At 53.4% G+C, this 19,699-nt stretch overlaps 2 protein-coding genes across 2 annotated transcripts in view; one reads left to right on the top strand and one right to left on the bottom strand.

Annotated features, from left to right (window-relative positions):
* LOC308138181 (PH and SEC7 domain-containing protein 1-like) overlaps positions 1-3,316 on the top strand; it is a 16,842-nt gene extending 13,526 nt beyond the window's left edge. Inside the window, exons 13-15 of the mRNA XM_080507193.1 lie at positions 828-972; positions 1,267-1,410; positions 1,539-3,316. Coding sequence (XP_080363319.1) covers positions 828-972; positions 1,267-1,410; positions 1,539-1,859 — 610 coding nt within the window. The 3' untranslated portion in view covers positions 1,860-3,316. The remainder of the gene's footprint in view (positions 1-827; positions 973-1,266; positions 1,411-1,538) is intronic.
* Positions 3,317-5,331: 2,015 nt separating this feature from the next.
* On the bottom strand, positions 5,332-19,291 carry znf318 (zinc finger protein 318). The gene is made up of 11 exons (XM_080508119.1): positions 18,888-19,291; positions 17,267-17,376; positions 15,389-15,932; positions 13,486-14,722; positions 13,311-13,381; positions 11,183-11,282; positions 10,785-11,095; positions 10,482-10,694; positions 9,774-9,867; positions 8,804-8,922; positions 5,332-8,270 (listed from the first exon to the last, which is right to left on the bottom strand). Exons 1-11 carry the CDS (start codon positions 19,140-19,142, stop codon positions 5,511-5,513), a joined length of 5,814 nt encoding a protein of 1,937 aa, XP_080364245.1. The 5' UTR covers positions 19,143-19,291; the 3' UTR covers positions 5,332-5,510.
* Between the last annotated feature and the right edge of the window lie 408 nt (positions 19,292-19,699).

Here is a 19,699-nt window from a genome sequence, read left to right as displayed (position 1 = left end):
ACACCTGACTCAACACCTGACTGACTCAACACCTGACTCAACACCTGACTGAACACCTGACCCAACACCTGACTCAACACCTGACTGACTCAACACCTGACTCAACACCTGACTGACTCAACACCTGACTCAACACCTGACTGACTCAACACCTGACTCAACACCTGACTGACTCAACACCTGACTCAACACCTGACTGAACACCTGACCCAACACCTGACTCAACACCTGACTGAACACCTGGCCCAACACCTGACTCAACACCTGACTGACTCAACACCTGACTGACTCAACACTCTGGGTGACAGTGTCTCGGTGTCTCGATGTCTCTGGGTGACGGTGTCTCTGGGTGATGGTGTGACGGTGTCTCGGTGTCTCTGGGTGACGGTGTCTCTGGGTGATGGTGTGACGGTGTCTCTGGGTGACGGTGTCTCGGTGTGACGGTGTCTCGGTGTGACGTGTCTTGGTGTGACGGTGTCTCGGTGTGACGGTGTCTCGGTGTGACGGTGTCTCTGGGTGACGGTGTCTCGGTGTGACGGTGTCTCTGGGTGACGGTGTCTCGGTGTGACGTGTCTTGGTGTGACGGTGTCTCTGGGTGACGGTGTCTCGGTGTGACGGTGTCTCTGGGTGACGGTGTCTCGGTGTGACGTGTCTTGGTGTGACGGTGTCTCTGGGTGACGGTGTCTCGGTGTGACGGTCTCTCGGTGTGACGGTGTCTCGGTGTGACGGTGTCTCGGTGTGACGGTGTCTCTGGGTGACGGTGTCTCGGTGTGACGGTCTCTCTGGGTGACGGTGTCTCGGTGTGACGGTGTCTCGGTCCCCCACAGGAACCCGGAGCAGATGCACTCCTGGATCACTCGTATCAACGTGGTGGCGGCCATGTTCTCCGCTCCTCCGTTCCCGGCGGCCATCGGTTCTCAGAAGAGGTTCAGCCGCCCGCTTCTACCGGGGTCCAACACCAAGCTGTCCCAGGTCCTCCACCCGTCCTCTCCTCCTCTTCTCCTCCTCCACCTGTCCTCTCCTCCTCCACCTGTCCTCTCCTCCACCTGTCCTCTCCTCCTCCACCTGTCCTCTCCTCTTCCTCTATAACTCCTCCAATTCTCAGTTATCCTATGTGTGTGTGTGTGTGTGTGTGTGTGTGTGTGTGTGTGTGTGTGTGTGTGTGTGTGTGTGTGTGTGTGTGTGTGTGTGTGTGTGTGTGTGTGTGTGTGTGTGTGTGTGTGTGTGTGTGTGTGTGTGTGTGTGTGTGTGTGTGTGTGTCCACAGGACGAGCAGGTCAAATCCCATGAGAACCGTTTCAGGACCGTGTCCTCGGAGCTAGCGGAGCTGGCCGCCGTGTCGCCGGACAGGAAGGTCAAAGGTCGCGAGCAGGAGGAGCACAAGCTGCGGAGGGAGTACCTGGAGTTCGAGGTGAGGAGAGCAGGAGGTGCTGTGCTGCCCCCTGCTGGGCCGTCTGGGGAACTGCAGAGACGCAAGGGAGTCCAGGTTTAACTTGATCAACCTGCAGTCAGTGAACGCACCGTCCTCTCGTCCAACAGAAAACGCGGTACGGGACGTACGCCATGCTGCTGCGGGCGAAGCTAGCCAGCGGCCTGGACGACCTCGCCGCCTTCGAGTCGCGGCTGTTTGACGACGGCGGCCTGCAGAGGGCGCACTCCAGCCCGGCGCTGCCGCAGGACGCCACCGCCGCCGCCAAGGACAAGACCCGGGGCAGCAAGAGCCTGAAGGTCACGACCTCGTCCTCCAGGAGCGACGGCGGCCAGAAGAACAGCGGCGGTCAGAGGGCGGAGTCTCAGAGGGCGGGGCCTAAGAAGGCGGAGCCTCAGAAACGGAACAATAGCGTGGACGAGACGCCGTAAACGGGACTGGGCGGCGGAGACGCACAGAGAGCATCATGGGAAACATCCTCCTTCTGACCTTTTTGTTCTCATCTCGATTGGCTGAGACTTTGGTTTCGAGCCTCCCGATTGGTTGGGGGAGGTCCTCCCCTCGGAGCCGGGGCGTTCGGGTGGCGGTGCGAGACGGAAGCGAGAGAGCTCCGCCTTCACGTCGGCTCTCGTCCAATCAGCGGCCGCGCCTCGCGACAGAATCATTTCAGGGACGGGCGGAGCCTGTGGGTACTTCAGGAACACGGTGTGTGTGTGTGTGTGTGTGTGTGTGTGTGTGTGTGTGTGTGTGTGTGTGTGTGTGTGTGTGTGTGTGTGTGTTTTGTGGTACGGAGGCTCATTAGTGACAAACTGCTGAAACGAAGTTTCAGTTTTATTTTTACTAGTTTTAACTTTTTAAATTCATCCCGTTTTCATTTTTCACGTCAATCAAATTTGTTTTTTGTTTTTGTTTTTCTGTTTCAACATTTTATTTATTGAGTAAGAAACTTTTTTTTTTGTAGTTAAATCCTACAAATTCAGAGTAAAATTTAAAACATGAGTAAAACTGTCGTTCAGCCACACGACATCGAACTCTAATTTTGAAGAATTGATTTGGTGGAACGTATAAAAGTTCAGTTTTTAAAACGAAACACTTTTACACTGGTTTTGTTGCTAAGGAGCCTCAAAATGGCACTTTTTTTCTCCTTTTGCTGTAAAAACTAGTTGGAACCCGTCTGAAATCTCCCGCGCTCTGATTGGTCGGTTCGGCCGACGCAGCGTCAACAAAGCGTTTCCATTCTAAACATGCAAAGACGCGACGCTCAAGATCGGCCGAGTCGTTCCAGAAAATGCTGAGTCGCTTTAGAGCTGCCGAGTCGTTCCAGAAATGCCGAGTCGTCCCGGAAAATGCTGAGTCGCTTTAGATCTGCTGAGTCATTTCCAAAATGCTGAGTCATTCCTTCAGTGCTGAGCAGGAGGAGGTCCAGTTGGATCCTGTCACAGTGAAGTCAGATTAGTCTGGATCTGGGACCGGGACCAGGACCAGGACCTGGACCGGGACCTGGACCAGGACCGTCCTCCGTTCTGCTGTCCAGACGTTCCCCTCCTCAGCTCGTCTTGTTTCTGCTCGCTGTCCGATGTCCTGCAGCTTCCAGCTCCTCGTCTGCGTCCAAGTTTGTAAATAAAAGTTTGAGAAGCCATAAAGGGGGCGGGGCCAGACTCGCCTGCGCGCCGCTTTTTTTAATTTAATTTTAGACATGTCAGAGCAGGAAAGTTAATTTATTTCGTTCCGCTGGAGAACAAAACCCTGCCGATAGTTTCTGTGTCGGCCTGGCGGCGGCGCCGCCGTTAGCCGCTAGCCCGCTAGCTCGCTGTACATACGTCACAATGTGAAGTCGTAGTGAAACAAACGTTCTGAAGGCAGAAATAAAAACCTTTTCAAACAGTGAGCGGCTCCACGTTACTGACTCTGGGTTCACACAAACAACAGGAACACACACACACACACTGTAGAGGAGCTCTGCCGCCCCCTGCTGGACCAAAAGTGAACTGCAGAAAGGGAAATGTTGGATCTTGATTCGGAACTTGTTCAAACAACTGATATTTAATACTGAAACGTCACAACTTCTTCAGGAGCTTCTCCTTCCGGCTCACGTCGGTTTGGTTGAACTTATTGTCAGATGGAATGTAAACAAAAGCACATGGCCTGACGCGCTTCCTCTTATGGGCATGTGGGCGGAGCCAGTCCAGCTCCTTGGAACCAGCAGACTGAATGATCAATATTCAACTGGCTGGAAACCAACAACAAGCTGGACTAATGTTTATGCAGCAATAGGAACCATGTGAACGTGTTGGAAAGTTGTACGATACCATTCCTTTAAAGTCCCAGTGAAATGAAGGTTCCACCTCCAAAACACTCTGGTGTCTCTTCTAGAACGTTTTCCTGCTAACTGGCTGAAGGTCAAATGTTAAAACACGACAATCTGAGAGAAAATAGCCGATAAACGTTGGTATTTCCTCTGCTGGGCGGAGCTTCTGACAATAACAGAGTGACATCACGAGTTGTGCACACGCCCAAGTTGTGTTTACATTATGGAGGATCAGAGTTTTGACCACGAAGAGGCTGAATTGAACCATATTTCATCATCATGGTCATTTCAAACCCAGTGATTGATGAAGAAGACACAGAAGGTGGTTCTGCCATCGGTGACCCCGTCTGGAACATGTTTGAGGAAGCAGAAGACGCTTCGTCCTCCATTCGTCCTCGTCTCCTCGCCTCAGCAGCCGCCACTTTTCACCTTTGAGGCTTTGAGGCTCCTGACTTTTGGCAGAACGACCGGCTTCCTGGATCCAACATGTCCAAGAGCTAGAAGACTGAATCACTGAAGATGAGTCCAGGTGTTACTTGATCGTCTACTAGCCACCCGAGCTAGTGGTTAGCCGCTAGCCACACGAGCTAATGGCTAGCCGCTCCCGCCACCTTTCCTCCTCTCTCGGTCTCTTCCAGGCTCAATCTTTCATCAAGGCTCATAAAACGCAGACTATAACTTCAAAACACTGTAAAAACTTTGATATTTAAGAGGAAACAAGCCGATATAAACACAACAGATCGAGATCTGCACAACTCGTGATGTCACACATAGGCTCCGCCCACCAAGGAGAAGGATTCCCCCGATTTCCTCGGCTGGAGATTCAAAATTCAAATAACTTTGTTATGCGACAACAGTGGAGGGGCAGAGTCGGAGGAACCTTACAAGTAGAACCCCAACTATTGTTTTTTTTGCAAAGTAGTGTTTTACATTTCACTGGGACTTTAAATGTTGGACCTCCCGCGGAGCTAATGCTAATGCTAAGACAGCAGAGGGAAGTGAAGTCAACATTGAGGGATTATTTCCTGGACTTTGGCTCGTCTGACAGACGTTCTTGGTAAAGCCAGTTAAAGAACATCAAAGGAGACCAGGAAGTGATCCGACACCAGAGAACCATCAGCGTCTGGACCAGGAGGGACCAGGGTCACGATGATGAGCGTGTCTATTCACCTCCCGTGTCTCATGACGAACTGAATGTAACGTAACTAAAAGTAATGTAACTGTACCTTCGTCATGTGAACTGGGTTCTAAACTGGAGAGAACGTCTGGAGGACGTTAACAGAACCACCTGCAAACAGGAAGTGACACAATAACAACGTGACAAGGAATTATTCCCTCACACGCCTGCTGGTCGCCATGGAGACGGCGCCACTTTCCCGGTATCTCCGCGGCTAGCCGCTAATCAATCGGCCCCCGAAGGAGGCTGGTTCGGACCCCGAGGTTCTGAGACGAGACGAACCTTTCGGGAAATGCTGAACGAAAGACGACGCGTCGTCCAGGAACAAACGACAGGAACTCCCGAGCACGACCTTTGACCTTCTGATTGAAAACTGAATTTATTAACCAAAAATCAACAGAGGAAACGGTTCATCCAGGAATCTGCAAGGTCTGAAGGGGAACTCAAACTGAACATCCTACGTTTGACTGAGACGAGGGGGGGGGGGGGGTGGGTCTGGAGTCTGGAGTCGTCTTGTTGAGCTGCCTGCGACTCCGTGGGGGGGTGGGGGGGGGTCAGCACATGACGGACTCATTAAAGAGTCCAAAAACAAGAAAACTACTCAAAGTTAAAAGTGTACTCAAAGTTCAGGGAGGTCATGTCCTCGGGGAGGCCCAGACTCTGAGCCCCGATCTGCATCATGTCCGTCTCCTCGCTGAGCGGAACCGGAACCGGAACCGGAACCGGAACCAGCTCCAGCTGGTACTCTGAGCCCGGGTCCGACGTGTCCAAGTCCTCTGAAACCGACTCAGGTTCTGGTTCTGGTTCCGGTTCCGGTTCCGACGGGCACTGATGCTGCTGTTGCCGCTGCTGCCGGGTCTGGTATCTGGTTTGGGATCTGGTCTGTCGGGTGGGGCGGGGGGCAGGAGGGGTTCTCTTGGCTCTGGTTTTAGGACCCGGCCTGGGTTCATGTTCCGGAGTTGTCTCCAGATGATCCGGTTCAGGCTCAAGGTGCAGCTCAGTTTGGACTTGAGGAGCCGATGTGGGCAGGGACTCAGTCAGGGACTCAGTCAGGGACTCGGGCTGAGGACTGGAGGCCCGGTCTAGAGGACTGCCCTGAACCTTACCCTGGAGAGGCGTGAACTGGTCCAGGTGGTCTGGAGTCTTCTCGGCCGAATCCACCAGAGCGTGCAGCGACCAGACCGAAGAAATGTGGAAGTCGACGTCTGTCGGAGTCAGGGGGCTTGTGGGGGGGCCATTCCAGTCTCCATGTGGAGTCTCCATGTGGATCTCTGTTTGGGGTAGGGTGTGAGGCTCCTGGTCGGACTGGGATCGGGGTTGTAATTCAGGCCTGGGTAGAGACTCTGGTTTGGGTTCTGGCTTAGGTTCTGGGTGGGGTAGAGACTCTGGTTTGGGTTCTGGGTAGGTTTGTGACTCAGGCCTGGGTAGAGACTCTGGTTTGGGTTCTGGCTTAGGTTCTGGGTGGGGTAGAGACTCTGGTTTGGGTTCTGGGTGGGTTTGTGACTCAGGCCTGGGTAGAGACTCTGGTTTGGGTTCTGACTGGGGCTGTGACTCGGGTCGGGGTAGAGACTCTGGTTTGGGTTCTGACTTAGGTTCTGGGTGGGGCTGTGACTCGAGTCGCGGTAGAGACTCTGGTTTAGTCTCTGGGTGGGGTTTTGGTTCACACTGTGGTTGGGGTTCCGGGTGGGACTTGGTTTGTGGACATGATTCAGGCTTTGGTTGGGGCTTTGGTTGGGGGTCTGGCAGAGCATGGCTCTTGTCCGTGGTAGGGTCTGGGGGCGGCCTGGTGACCGGGGCGGCAGACTGACCGATGCTCCGGTAGAAGACCCCCAGTAAGTCCTGAGCTTTTGCTGCTGCCATGTTGGACTTGGACTTTTCAAACTTGTGAGGTCCGTCACTTTTCTTCATGAACGGCGGGGGCTTCACGAACACCGTGCGGGTCTGCTCGTCCTCCGGGACCCCCGGAGCCGCCACGTCCGACACAATCCTGATCATGGTCTCCTGTGTGGGCGGCGGCTCGGCCTTGACGGGGGGGGCCGGAGCGGTTCTGGGGGTCAGAAGCTTGGCCTCGGGTGGCGCCGGTCCAGCAACCGGAGGACAAGGTTGTGGTCCAAACACCTGCAGAGGGCTTTTGGTCAAGGTGGCCTCTGGTTCAGGCGTCTTCTGGGCCGGGGCGGCTTTGGGAAACCTGGGCATCGGCGGCGGCGGCATCAGGCGGAATGTCTCTGGATTACCAACCGCCGGGAAGACCGGAGGATTCGAGACCACGTCGGGAGGCGTCACGCCCCCCAGCGGAGGGGCCCCGGGGACGCCGGAGGTCTGAGGTGTGACGGAGGCAGAGGCGTTCAGGGAAGCGAGCCCCCCCGTGGTGGTGGGCTTGTTCGGGGCTCCGGCCGGTCTGGGGAGGTTTGGTCGGACCTGTCCACGGTTGGCGGCGCCAGAGACCCAGGGACGCGTCCCCCCCTGCTGCCCCACCAGCTTCTGGGCTATCTCCTTGGCCACGGCCATGGACTTGGCGAAGGAGTCTTCGGTGGAGGGCGGCGCCTCCTTGGCGGCCGCCTCCTCGTCCTTGATGAACTCGGCGGCCACCTTCCGCGCCTCCTTCTCCAGAACCGTCTCCTTCTTCCTCCACATGAACTTCCCGAAGGAGGCGGCCGCCGGCGCCGGCCTCCCCGCCTCCAGGCTCTGCTTGCGCAGCTTGGCCCTCATGGCCGGACTGGGGCCGCAGAAGATCTTGGGGGGGTCGTAGGGTTTCGGGGGTGCCGGTTCAGGTTTGCTGGCCTCTGGTTTGGCCGCCGGTTTGACGGACCTCTTCTGGTCCTCCTCCACCTTGACTTTCCCTTCGTCTCGCTCCTTCTCGTATTTGGATCTGGACTCGAGGTATTTACTGTACCGGTACTTGTCCTCCTCGTCCTTCCGGTACCGGTACCGGTAGTCGTCCTCCCGGTTGTGCCGGTACCGGTCGGCCCGGTCCTCGTGCTCCTGGCCGTACCGGTACTTGTCCTCCTTCTTGCTGTACTTGTACTTGTCGTCCCCGTTCTTCTTGCCGTAGAAGGGGCCCTCCTCCTCCGGAGCCTTCGTACCTTTGAAGTTCTCCTGCTTCTTGTTCTGTCGGAGGACCTTCTCCTGCTCCTCCTCCTCCTCCTCTTCCTCCTCGCCCTCCTTCCCCTTGGACTTCTCATCTTCCTCCTTCTTCTTGTCCTTTTTCTCCTTCTTGTGTTTGGACTTCTCCTCGTCTTTGCCGCCCTTCTCCTCCTCGTCACGCTTGCGTTTCTTCCCGCTGGCGTCCGACGACAGTCCGGCCTGGCGGTCCAGGTTCCTCCTCTGCTCGTACAGCGGGTTCTCGTACATCCGTTTCTGGAGGAGAACCGACAAAACACGTGAGCGACAAGACGGAGAACCTGAGCAGGACGAGGTGGTTTGGATCATTTCTCACGACGAAAGGATCCGTCCAGTTTCTGTCTGGAACCTCGAAGCTTCTAGACTCTAGATCAGTGTTTTTCTACCTTTTTGAGCCGAGACACACTTTTGTCTTTGTAAAACTCTGGAGGCACACCTCCACCTGAAAATGTTAAAATGCTAAACTGTGTAGCCTCTATTAACAATATAAAGTCTTTCTCATCAAAGACATCAAAGTCTTTCTCATCAAAGTTTTATCAACAGGAATCCAGTAAATCCAGAAAGTAAGGACTTTTTTTAATAGTGCCTCCCTCAGTGTGAAACCTGGACCTGATGGATGAAGAGCTGAGATCCTGGTTTTCAAAAACTTCTCCATCACTGTCACTGACACAGTACTTTGATACAAGATGGTAGCAGGAGGTGGAGATGAACCACACTGACGTCTGTCACTTTACATTTCACCGGCAAAGTTCTGTGGCGGCGTGACTCACCTTATATTTGTCATTGTGAGCGTGTGAGGTCACGTGATCCTCCGCACAGATGGCGTCTCCATAAAACTGGCGGCACAGCAGGCAGAAGAAACCTCTGACAGGAAGGAGAAACTCTGAACCTGCAGACAAGACGACGAGCGGTGAGGAGGAGGAGGTGTGGAGGAGGTGTGGAGGTGGAGGAGGTGTAGACGTGGAGATGTGGAGGAGGTGTAGAGGTGGTGTGAAGGAGATGTAGAGGTGGAGGTGTGGAGGAGGAGGAGATGTAGACGTGGAGATGTGGAGGAGGTGTAGAGGTGGTGTGAAGGAGGAGATGTAGAGGTGGAGGTGTGGAGGAGGTGTAGAGGTGGTGTGAAGGAGGAGGTGCAGAGGTGGAGGAGGAGTAGACGTGGAGATGTGGAGGAGGTGTAGAGGTGGTGTGAAGGAGGAGGTGTAGAGGTGGTGTGAAGGAGGAGGTGTAGAGGAGGAGGTGTGGATGAGGTGTGGAGGAGGAGATGTAGAGGTGGAGATGTGGAGGAGGTGTAGAGGTGGTGTGAAGGAGGAGGTGTAGAGGAGGAGGTGTAGAGGTGGAGGAGGTGTAGAGGAGGAGATGTGGAGGAGGAGGTGTAGAGGAGGAGATGTGGAGGAGGAGGTGTAGAGGTGATGTGAAGGAGGAGGTGTGGAGGAGGAGGTGCAGAGGAGGAGGTGTGGAGGAGGAGGTGTAGAGGAGGAGATGTGGAGGAGGAGGTGTGGAGGAGGAGGTGCAGAGGAGGAGATGTGGAGGAGGAGGTGTAGAGGTGATGTGAAGAAGGAGGTGTGGAGGAGGAGGTGCAGAGGAGGAGGTGTGGAGGAGGAGGTGTAGAGGAGGAGATGTGGAGGAGGAGGTGTAGAGGAGGAGGTGTGGAGGAGGAGGTGTAGAGGAGGAGGTGTGGAGGAGGAGGTGTGGAGGAGGAGGTGTGGAGGAGGAGGTGTGGAGGAGGAGGTGCTCCAGTACCTTTGGCTGGCTTGGTCAGCTTCTCCTGGTCTGACGCCTCCTTCAGGGTCTTGGTCTGCTCCGAGGTCCAGGGCCGGTGGTACGGGTCCAGAGTCTGACCAGAAGGAAACTGAGCGTCAGGGTGGAGGAAACAAGGTGGAGAACCAGGAGGGTGGAGGTGGAAACAAGGTGGAGAACCAGGAGGGTGGAGGAAACAAGGTAGAGAACCAGGAGGGTGGAGGAAACAAGGTGGAGAACCAGGAGGGTGGAGGTGGAAACAAGGTAGAGAACCAGGAGGGTGGAGGTGGAAACAAGGTAGAGAACCAGGAGGGTGGAGGAAACAAGGTAGAGAACCAGGAGGGTGGAGGAAACAAGGTAGAGAACCAGGAGGGTGGAGGAGGAAACAAGGTAGAGAACCAGGAGGGTGGAGGAAACAAGGTAGAGAACCAGGAGGGTGGAGGAAACAAGGTAGAGAACCAGGAGGGTGGAGGAGGAAACAAGGTAGAGAACCAGGAGGGTGGAGGAGGAAACAAGGTAGAGAACCAGGAGGGTGGAGGTGGAAACAAGGTAGAGAACCAGGAGGGTGGAGGAGGAAACAAGGTAGAGAACCAGGAGGGTGGAGGAGGAAACAAGGTAGAGAACCAGGAGGGTGGAGGAGGAAACAAGGTAGAGAACCAGGAGGGTGGAGGAGGAAACAAGGTAGAGAACCAGGAGGGTGGAGGAACCAACCTTGCGATGCGATTTGCTCTGCAGGTGTGTGAAATAGTCGAACATGGAACCAGACGTGACGTTGCAGTTCTGGCACCAGTGGTTTCCAGCGTCGTAGTACTCGAAGGGCTCGGGGGGCGGAGCCGGAGCCGACGGGGGCGGAGCCAGAGCCGGGGTGGGCGGAGCCGCGACTGTGAACACGAGTCTGTCATCAGATGGCGTCGTCAAGCTCGGCTGAAAACGTGGAAAACAGGCGAGGGGCGGTGAAGGCGAGGCGAAGGAAACCAGGTTGAAACTTGCTAGCCTGACCCGGCGGTCGGTTACCTTGGCGACGGAGCCGCTAGCCGCCGGCGGTTCCTCCACGCTCCTGTCCGCCTCCCGGCTGTTCTTCCTCTCCGCCGGCTCGCCGTCCGGGACGTCCGGCCGGCCGGGCGCCTTGTGCGGCCGGTCGGACGAGCTGAGGCCCAGGATGAGCGCCACCTTGTCGATCTCGCTGCGTTTCCTCTCCGCCGCCTCGTGTTCCCGCCGCAGGCTGGAGATCTGCGTCATCACGTCCTCCTGCAGGCGGTTGATCTCCTGCAGCAGCGGGTCCTTGTGGCCGTCCTTCTCCCGCCGCTTCTTCCTCAGGAGCTCACCTGGGGAAAGCCCCGCCCACCCATCAGCACCCGGGTGTCCCGATACCGCGACGGCGATAAAACAGGAAGTGACTCTTCTCTATGTACCCTGCTGCTTCCTCAGCCGCTCCAGCTCTTTGATCAGATACTCTTTCTTCTTCATCCGGACCTCCCGCTCCTCCTTCAGCTTCTCCCGCTCCTCCAGAACCTGCAGAGAACACATCAGCACCTGGACTCTGGACTGGTTTCCTAGAACCTCCTAAGACGCACCGGTTCCACTCAGGATAGCGAGACTATTTATCCTAGTTAGCCTCCCGTTAGCCTAGCATTACGTTCCTCCTTCACAAAGTCTTTGTTAGCCTAGCATTACGTTGTTCCTTCACAAAGACTTTGTTAGCCTAGCATTACGTTCCTCCTTCACAAAGACTTTGTTAGCCTAGCATTACGTTGTTCCTTCACAAAGTCTTTGTTAGCCTAGCAATACGTTCCTCCTTCACAAAGTCTTTGTTAGCCTAGCATTACGTTCCTCCTTCACAAAGTCTTTGTTAGCCTAGCATTACGTTCCTCCTTCACAAAGACTTTGTTAGCCTAGCATTACGTTCCTCCTTCACAAAGACTTTGTTAGCCTAGCATTACATTCTTCCTTCACAAAGACTTTGTTAGCCTAGCATTACGTTCCTCCTTCAGAGTCTTTGTTAGCCGAGCATTACGTTGTTCCTTCACAAAGTCTTTGTTAGCCTAGCATTACGCTGTTCCTTCACAAAGTCTTTGTTAGCCTAGCATTACGTTCCTCCTTCACAAAGACTTTGTTAGCCTAGCATTACGTTCCTCCTTCAGAGTCTTTGTTAGCCTAGCATTACATTCCTCCTTCACAAAGTCTTTGTTAGCCTAGCATTACGCTGTTCCTTCACAAAGTCTTTGTTAGCCTAGCATTACGTTCCTCCTTCACAAAGACTTTGTTAGCCTAGCATTACGTTCTTCCTCCACAAAGTCTTTGTTAGCCTAGCATTACGTTCTTCCTCCACAAAGTCTTTGTTAGCCTAGCATTACATTCTTCCTTCACAAAGACTTTGTTAGCCTAGCATTACGTTCCTCCTTCAGAGTCTTTGTTAGCCTAGCATTACATTCCTCCTTCACAAAGTCTTTGTTAGCCTAGCATTACGCTGTTCCTTCACAAAGTCTTTGTTAGCCTAGCATTACGTTCCTCCTTCACAAAGACTTTGTTAGCCTAGCATTACGTTCTTCCTCCACAAAGACTTTGTTAGCCTAGCATTACGTTCCTCCTTCACAAAGTCTTTGTTAGCCTAGCATTACGTTCTTCCTTCACAAAGTCTTTGTTAGCCTAGCATTACGTTCTTCCTTCACAAAGACTTTGTTAGCCTAGCATTACATTCTTCCTTCACAAAGACTTTGTTAGCCTAGCATTACGTTCCTCCTTCAGAGTCTTTGTTAGCCTAGCATTACATTCCTCCTTCACAGAGTCTTTGTTAGCCGAGCATTACGTTGTTCCTTCACAAAGTCTTTGTTAGCCTAGCATTACGCTGTTCCTTCACAAAGTCTTTGTTAGCCTAGCATTACGTTCCTCCTTCACAAAGACTTTGTTAGCCTAGCATTACGTTCTTCCTCCACAAAGACTTTGTTAGCCTAGCATTACGTTCCTCCTTCACAAAGTCTTTGTTAGCCTAGCATTACGTTCTTCCTTCACAAAGTCTTTGTTAGCCTAGCATTACGTTCTTCCTTCACAAAGACTTTGTTAGCCTAGCATTACGTTCCTCCTTCAGAGTCTTTGTTAGCCTAGCATTACGTTGTTCCTTCACAAAGACTTTGTTAGCCTAGCATTACGTTGTTCCTTCACAAAGACTTTGTTAGCCTAGCATTACGTTCCTCCTTCAGAGTCTTTGTTAGCCTAGCATTACGTTCCTCCTTCACAAAGTCTTTGTTAGCCTAGCATTACGTTCCTCCTTCACAAAGACTTTGTTAGCCTAGCATTACGTTCTTCCTCCACAAAGACTTTGTTAGCCTAGCATTACGTTGTTCCTTCACAAAGTCTTTGTTAGCCTAGCATTACGTTCCTCCTTCACAAAGACTTTGTTAGCCTAGCATTACATTCCTCCTTAACAAAGACTTTGTGAAGGAGGAACGTAATGCTAGGCTAACGGGACGCCTAGCGTCCCGTTAGCCTAGCATTACGTTCCTCCTTCACAAAGACTTTGAAAGCAGAATCGGGAGACGTCACCTTCTGCTTCTGGCTCTCGTTGTTCTCCGCCTCAGAAACTTTGGCCTTCTGGTCGGGAGTCTTCGTCGGTCCTGAACATCGGAAACGGAACGAAATTCTTCAAACATTTAAAACAAAAAAAAAAACAACCAATCAGACATGAAGCAACTGTCCCTGGACACTGATTCCCGCTGACCTTTGACCCCGGGCTCCTGGACCAGGTTGCTGTAAGGCACAGGCGGGGGGAAGTCCGGCGCCGGCGGGGGCAGGCTCATGCCCGGCGGGGGGTAGATGGGAGGCCAGTGCTGGTGCAGGTAGGGGAGGTAGTTCCCGTACTGGCCGTAGGGCGGCGGTGGGAAGTTCGGCGGGATCATGCCGTGCACGCCTGGCGGGGGGTACGTCGGGATGGGGACTCCGGCCAGAGGGGCGGCGTTCCCGGGGTCCGTCGACTGGGACGGTCCCGGCGGCGGCGGCGGCCTCGACTCCATCGGCTCGGCCTTGGTTTCTTTGACGTGGCGCTCTCTCGGGGCTTTGGGCGGCGCCGCGGGCTTCTTGCGATCCTCGCGGTCCTCGCTGCTCCAGCTGCGGCGCCGACTGCCGCCACCGCCGCTAGCGCTGCTGTTGCTGGAGCCGCCGCCGCTCCGGCTCCGCCTCCTGCGGCCCCGAGGGCGCCGGCTGTCCGACGAGCTCCCGGAGGAGTACCGCCTGCGGCGGGTGGGGGTCTTGGGCTCCGGCTTGTTCCCGTGGAGACGCTCCTTCGTCCTGGCGGCCATCTTGCTGATGTCCGCCACGCCCAGGTCCAGGCCGATGGTCTTCAGCAGGTCCTGGATCTTCTCGTACTCCTCCAGCGCCTGGTGCTCGCCCTCGTCCAGAGGCTCCGCCCCGGGCGGGAAGGCGGCGGCGGCGGTGGCGGCGGCGTTCGGCGGCTGTGCCGCGACGCCCCGGTCGGGGCCGACCGTCGGCCTGGCGACGTAGCGGGGGCCGGGTTCAGCCGCGGCGGCGGGGGCGGAACCCTGGTGGTAGGCCGACGGCCCCGGCGGGGGGGCGTACGCCTGGGCGGGCCTCGGCGGCAGGTGCTCGCCGTACAGCGTGTCCTCCGTCACGTCCGAGTACAGGTCCAGGCTGAAGTGGCGGCCCGACTCCGGCGCCGCGCTGGGCTTGGGTTCCTCGGAGTCCCCGTACAGGAACTTCTCCTCGTCGTCGATGTCGTTCTCCACCTTGGCCTGGACGGGCTCCCCCGGCGCCGCCGCCGCCCCCCCCAGCAGGCCCAGGATCTCCTTGATGTCGGGGTTGTGGGCCATCTGGGGGTCCGAGCCCAGCTCGGACAGCAAGGACGCCACCATGTGGGGCTCCATGCCCTTGACGGCCTGCAGCAGCTGGTCGGCCATGCGGGACACGTTGGAGCCGTCGAGGCCTCGGGGCGAGTCGGAGCTCTGGAACGGGAACATGACAGGGGCGCTTCAATACGGCGATCGCGATCTACCGGTCGATCGTAAAGGTCGTAATAGTAGATCGCATGACGGTAGAAAAAAAAAACAGACGCTGGTGAAATGAAACTGATTTACCTTTCCGAATTACGAGTACGATCGAACGCAGCGTCAGATGACGGCTGAATTCTTCTGACCTTCAGGTCACCGCGCAAATAACGATGCTAAGTGTGGCGAGGCGAAGAAGCTAGTCAGCGAGTTACCGCTAATTTGAAGCCCAACCAAGTGAGAAGACGAAGACGAGTCACTTTCACGAGGAATGAGAGGTGGACTTTTTTTTCATGATGTCATTTTCGAAGTGCGTTTGTCTCGTCTGCCAGTCGACCGTCGCCATACCAAAGATCAAAGTAACATCAAAGTAAACTCAGGTAATTACAAAAAATGTTCATAGTTAATTATGTCGTGTTGCACAATATTGCAAGGTACATCATTATACATTGTACGTATAAAGAATCCTCAATATATTTGAAAATAAATATATGTTTAGCATTTTTGTCGTGGGTAGGTCACTGTGACTTGGTGGTTTTATAAAGTCGCTCGCAGGCTGAGACAGTGTGGCGCCCTGCTTTATGACAATCTGAGCGACGCTGGACTCGAGGAGTCCGGTCCTACCTGGACGGAGGGCGAGTCCTCGGAGTTGTTGCGTTTCTTCAGGATGGACTTGGTGGGGAGACTCAGCATCTCCTCCAGCTCCTTCTGCCGCCGGGCCTTCTCCAGCTCGCGGAACCCTTTGCGGGACTTCTTGGGGTCGGCGCCGTCGCTGGAGCCGCTGGAACCGGAGCTGCTGCTCCTGCTGCGACCGCGCCCCCGGCTCCGGCTCCGGCTCCGACTCCGGCTCCGGCTCCGGCTCCTCGGCCGGCTCTTACTGCGCCCGCAGCTCCTCCCCCGGCTCATTCCTCTGGATCTGGACCTGCTGCGAGGGCGACTCTTGCTCCGCCCCCGGCTCTTGGCTCTGCTGCGGTCCGGACTGCGACTGTGACTCCGCCCCCGACTCTTAGCACGGCTGCGGTCCGGACTGTAGCTGCGGCTGCGGGGCCGGCTTTTGCTCCGCCCCCGGCTCTTGGCCCGGCTCCGGTCCGGACTGCGGCTGTGACTCCGCCCCCGGCTGCGGCCCCGGCTGCGGCCGCGCTCGTACTCCGGTCGGGGAGGGTAGTCTCTGTAATGACCGAACATTCAGTCACAGGCTGCGGTGGAAACACTGACCAGGGACGATGAGGTCACAACACGCCTCCAATTAACCATATATGGTAACAACACGCCTCTAATTAACCATACATGGTAACAACACGCCTCCAATTGACCATACAGGGTAACAACATGCCTCCAATTAGCCATACATGGTAACAACACGCCGCCAATTAACCATACATGGTAACGACACACCTCCAATTAACCATACATGGCAACGACACGCCTCCAATTAAACATACATGGTAACAACACGCCTCCAATTAAGCATACATGTAACAACACGCCTCCAATTAACCATACATGTAACAACACGCCTCCAATTGACCATACATGTAACAACACGCCTCCAATTAAGCATACATGTAACAACATGCCTCCAATTAACCATACAAGGTAACAACACGCCGCCAATTAACCATACAAGGTAACAACACGCCTCCAATTAACCATACATGGTAACGACACGCCTCCAATTAACCATACAAGGTAACAACCCGCCTCCAATTAACCATATACGGTAACAACACGCCGCCAATTAACCATATACGGTAACAACACGCCGCCAATTAACCATATACGGTAACAACACGCCGCCAATTAACCATACATGGTAACGACACGCCTCCAATTAACCATACATGGTAACAACACGCCTCCAATTAACCATACATGGTAACAACACGCCTCCAATTAACCATACATAACACTCCGCCAATTAACCATATACAGTAACAACACGCCGCCAATTAAGCATAAATGGTAACAACACGCCTCCAATTAACCATACATGGTAACAACACGCCTCCAATTAACCATACATGTAACAACACGCCTCCAATTAACCATACATGGTAACAACACGCCTCCAATTAACCATACATGGTAACAACACGCCTCCAATTAACCATACATGGTAACGACACGCCTCCAATTAACCATACATGTAACAACACGCCTCCAATTAACCATACATGGTAACGACATGCCTCCAATTAACCATACATGGTAACGACACGCCTCCAATTAACCATACATGGTAACGACACGCCTCCAATTAACCATACATGGTAACGACACGCCTCCAATTAACCATACATGTAACAACACGCCTCCAATTAACCATACATGGTAACGACACGCCTCCAATTAAGCATACATGGTAACAACACGCCTCCAATTAACCATACATGGTAACGACACGCCTCCAATTAAGCATACATGGTAACAACACGCCTCGTGTTGCTGACAGGTGATGCTACTATGACAGTGTTACTGTGACGGGGTGACACTTGTGTTTACCTGTCCAGGTGACGTGAAGGGGCGGGGCCTGACGGGCCGGTCAGCTCGTTGCCGACGGTGATGACCAGGTTGTGGTCGATGGGAATGGCGCTGCGAGGCGAGGGCGACCTCTGTGAAGGAAAAGACGTTTTCTAAACTCAAATCTCAGAAAACATGTAAACATTCCTACATTTATTACTTCAGTGTAGAGACCAGTGTATTACTGCCTCATGTTGAATCAACAATAATAATAATCAGCTCTGGTGTCGGAACAATCTCTGTTTCAGCAGAAATACAAATTCAGATATGGGATTGGAAGTGAAATAACCTGGATGAGATTTAATCCAACTGGAGAACCTTCGTCATGTGAACCACAACTACACGTTAAACTACACATTAAACCACAATTACATGTTAAATCACAACTACACGTTAAACTACATATTAAACTACACATTAAACCACAACTACACGTTAAACTATACATTAAACCACAACTACACATTAAACCACAACTACACGTTAAACCACAACTACACGTTAAACTACATATTAAACTACACATTAAACCACAACTACATGTTAAACTACACTTTAAACCACAACTACATGTTAAATCACAACTACACGTTAAACTACATATTAAACTACACATTAAACCACAACTACATGTTAAACTACACATTAAACCACAACTACATGTTAAATCACAACTACGCGTTAAACTACACATTAAACCACACCTAACCCTTAAACTACACTTTAAATCACAAAGAGACACATTAAATTACACATTAAACCACAACTACACGTTAAACTACACATTAAACCACAGCTAACCCTTAAACTACACTTTTAATCACAAAGAGACACATTAAACTACACATTGAACTACTCAATAAACTACACATTAAATGACACTAAATCACAAAGAGACACATTAAACTACACAATAAATCCCAAAGAGACACTAAACTACACATTAAACTACACAATAAATCACAACTACACATTAAACTACACAAACTACACATTAAATCACAACTACACATTAAACCACAACTACACATTAAACCACGATGACACACTAAACTACACGTTTAGCCACAAATACACACATTAAACTACACGTTTAACCACAACTACACACTAAACTATACGTTTAACCACAAACATATACATTACTCTACGCATTAAATCACAAAGAGACACATTAAACTACACATTAAATCACAAATACACATTGAACTACGCATTAAATCACAAAGAGACACATTAAACTACACATTAAATCACAACTACACATTAAACTACACATTAAATCACAAAGAGACACAATCAACTACACATTAAACTACACATTAAACCACAGTCACACATTAAACTACACATTAAACCACAGTCACACATTAAACTACACATTAAACCACAGTCACACATTAAACTACACATTAAACCACAGTCACACATTAAACTACCTTCAAAACTACCATAACCAACAGATATTTCACTACAGACATTAGAAAAGTTCATTAGCACAGTATTGCTGTCCCGGTTCTAACCCGGGTGAACCAGGACTGCCCGGGTGTGATGAAGCACCACAGTCCCTCCAGACAGAGCGGCTCTCCCCGGGCTGCCTCACCTCTCTGGCCGGAGGTCCGGCCCGGTAGTCCCCGGCCCGGTGGCCGCCGGCCCCCGGGGACGGGTACCTCCTGCGCGGCGGGGAGCGGCGGTAGGAGTCCGGGGGCCCGTGGTCGTGGAAGCCAGGGCGGTAGGGCGGCCTGGGCCGGCCGCGGTCGTGCCGGTAGCCCGGCGCCTGGAAAGGCCTCGGAGGCGGCGGACGGCCCACGAACGGCGGCGGGTAGCCGCCTCTCGGCGGAGGCCGACCGCGGTACATCCTCGTCCCGCAGAGGCCGTCGGGAGGCCCGCAGACGGAGCGGAGAGCGGAGCGCTGCGGCGGGGAGCACGCAGGGCGGCTTCTGGAGCTCTTTGTCCGGTCTGAAGCTCTGAACGGAGCCCGGAGAAGCTAGCGACACGGCGGCTTCTTCTGCGGCAAGACTCTGCAGCGAGCAACCGGAACAACTGCTCCCCCTGCTGGACGGCCAGGGAACAACTGCTCCCCCTGCTGGACGGCCAGGGAACAACTGCTCCCCCTGCTGGACGGCCAGGGAACAACTGCTCCCCCTGCTGGACGGCCAGGGAACAACTGCTCCCCCTGCTGGACGGCCGGGGAACAACTGCTCCCCCTGCTGGACGGCCGGGGAACAACTGCTCCCCCTGCTGGACGGCCGGGGAAAAGCAGCCGCCCCCTGCTGTACAGCCCACAGCAGAGATTGGACAGGGATAATAAATGTTCTACCACACCACAGTTATTTGTATTTGTTTTTATTTTTCAAGACATTTGATCCAGATCGTGAAAACAAGACGCAGGAAACATAAAATTCATGTTCTAAT

Source organism: Blennius ocellaris, assembly GCF_963422515.1.
Source record: "Blennius ocellaris genome assembly, chromosome: 13".
Lineage (NCBI taxonomy): Eukaryota > Metazoa > Chordata > Actinopteri > Blenniiformes > Blenniidae > Blennius > Blennius ocellaris.
Note: the sequence above shows the minus strand (reverse complement) of the source record. Positions and strands in the feature narration are given on the sequence as shown.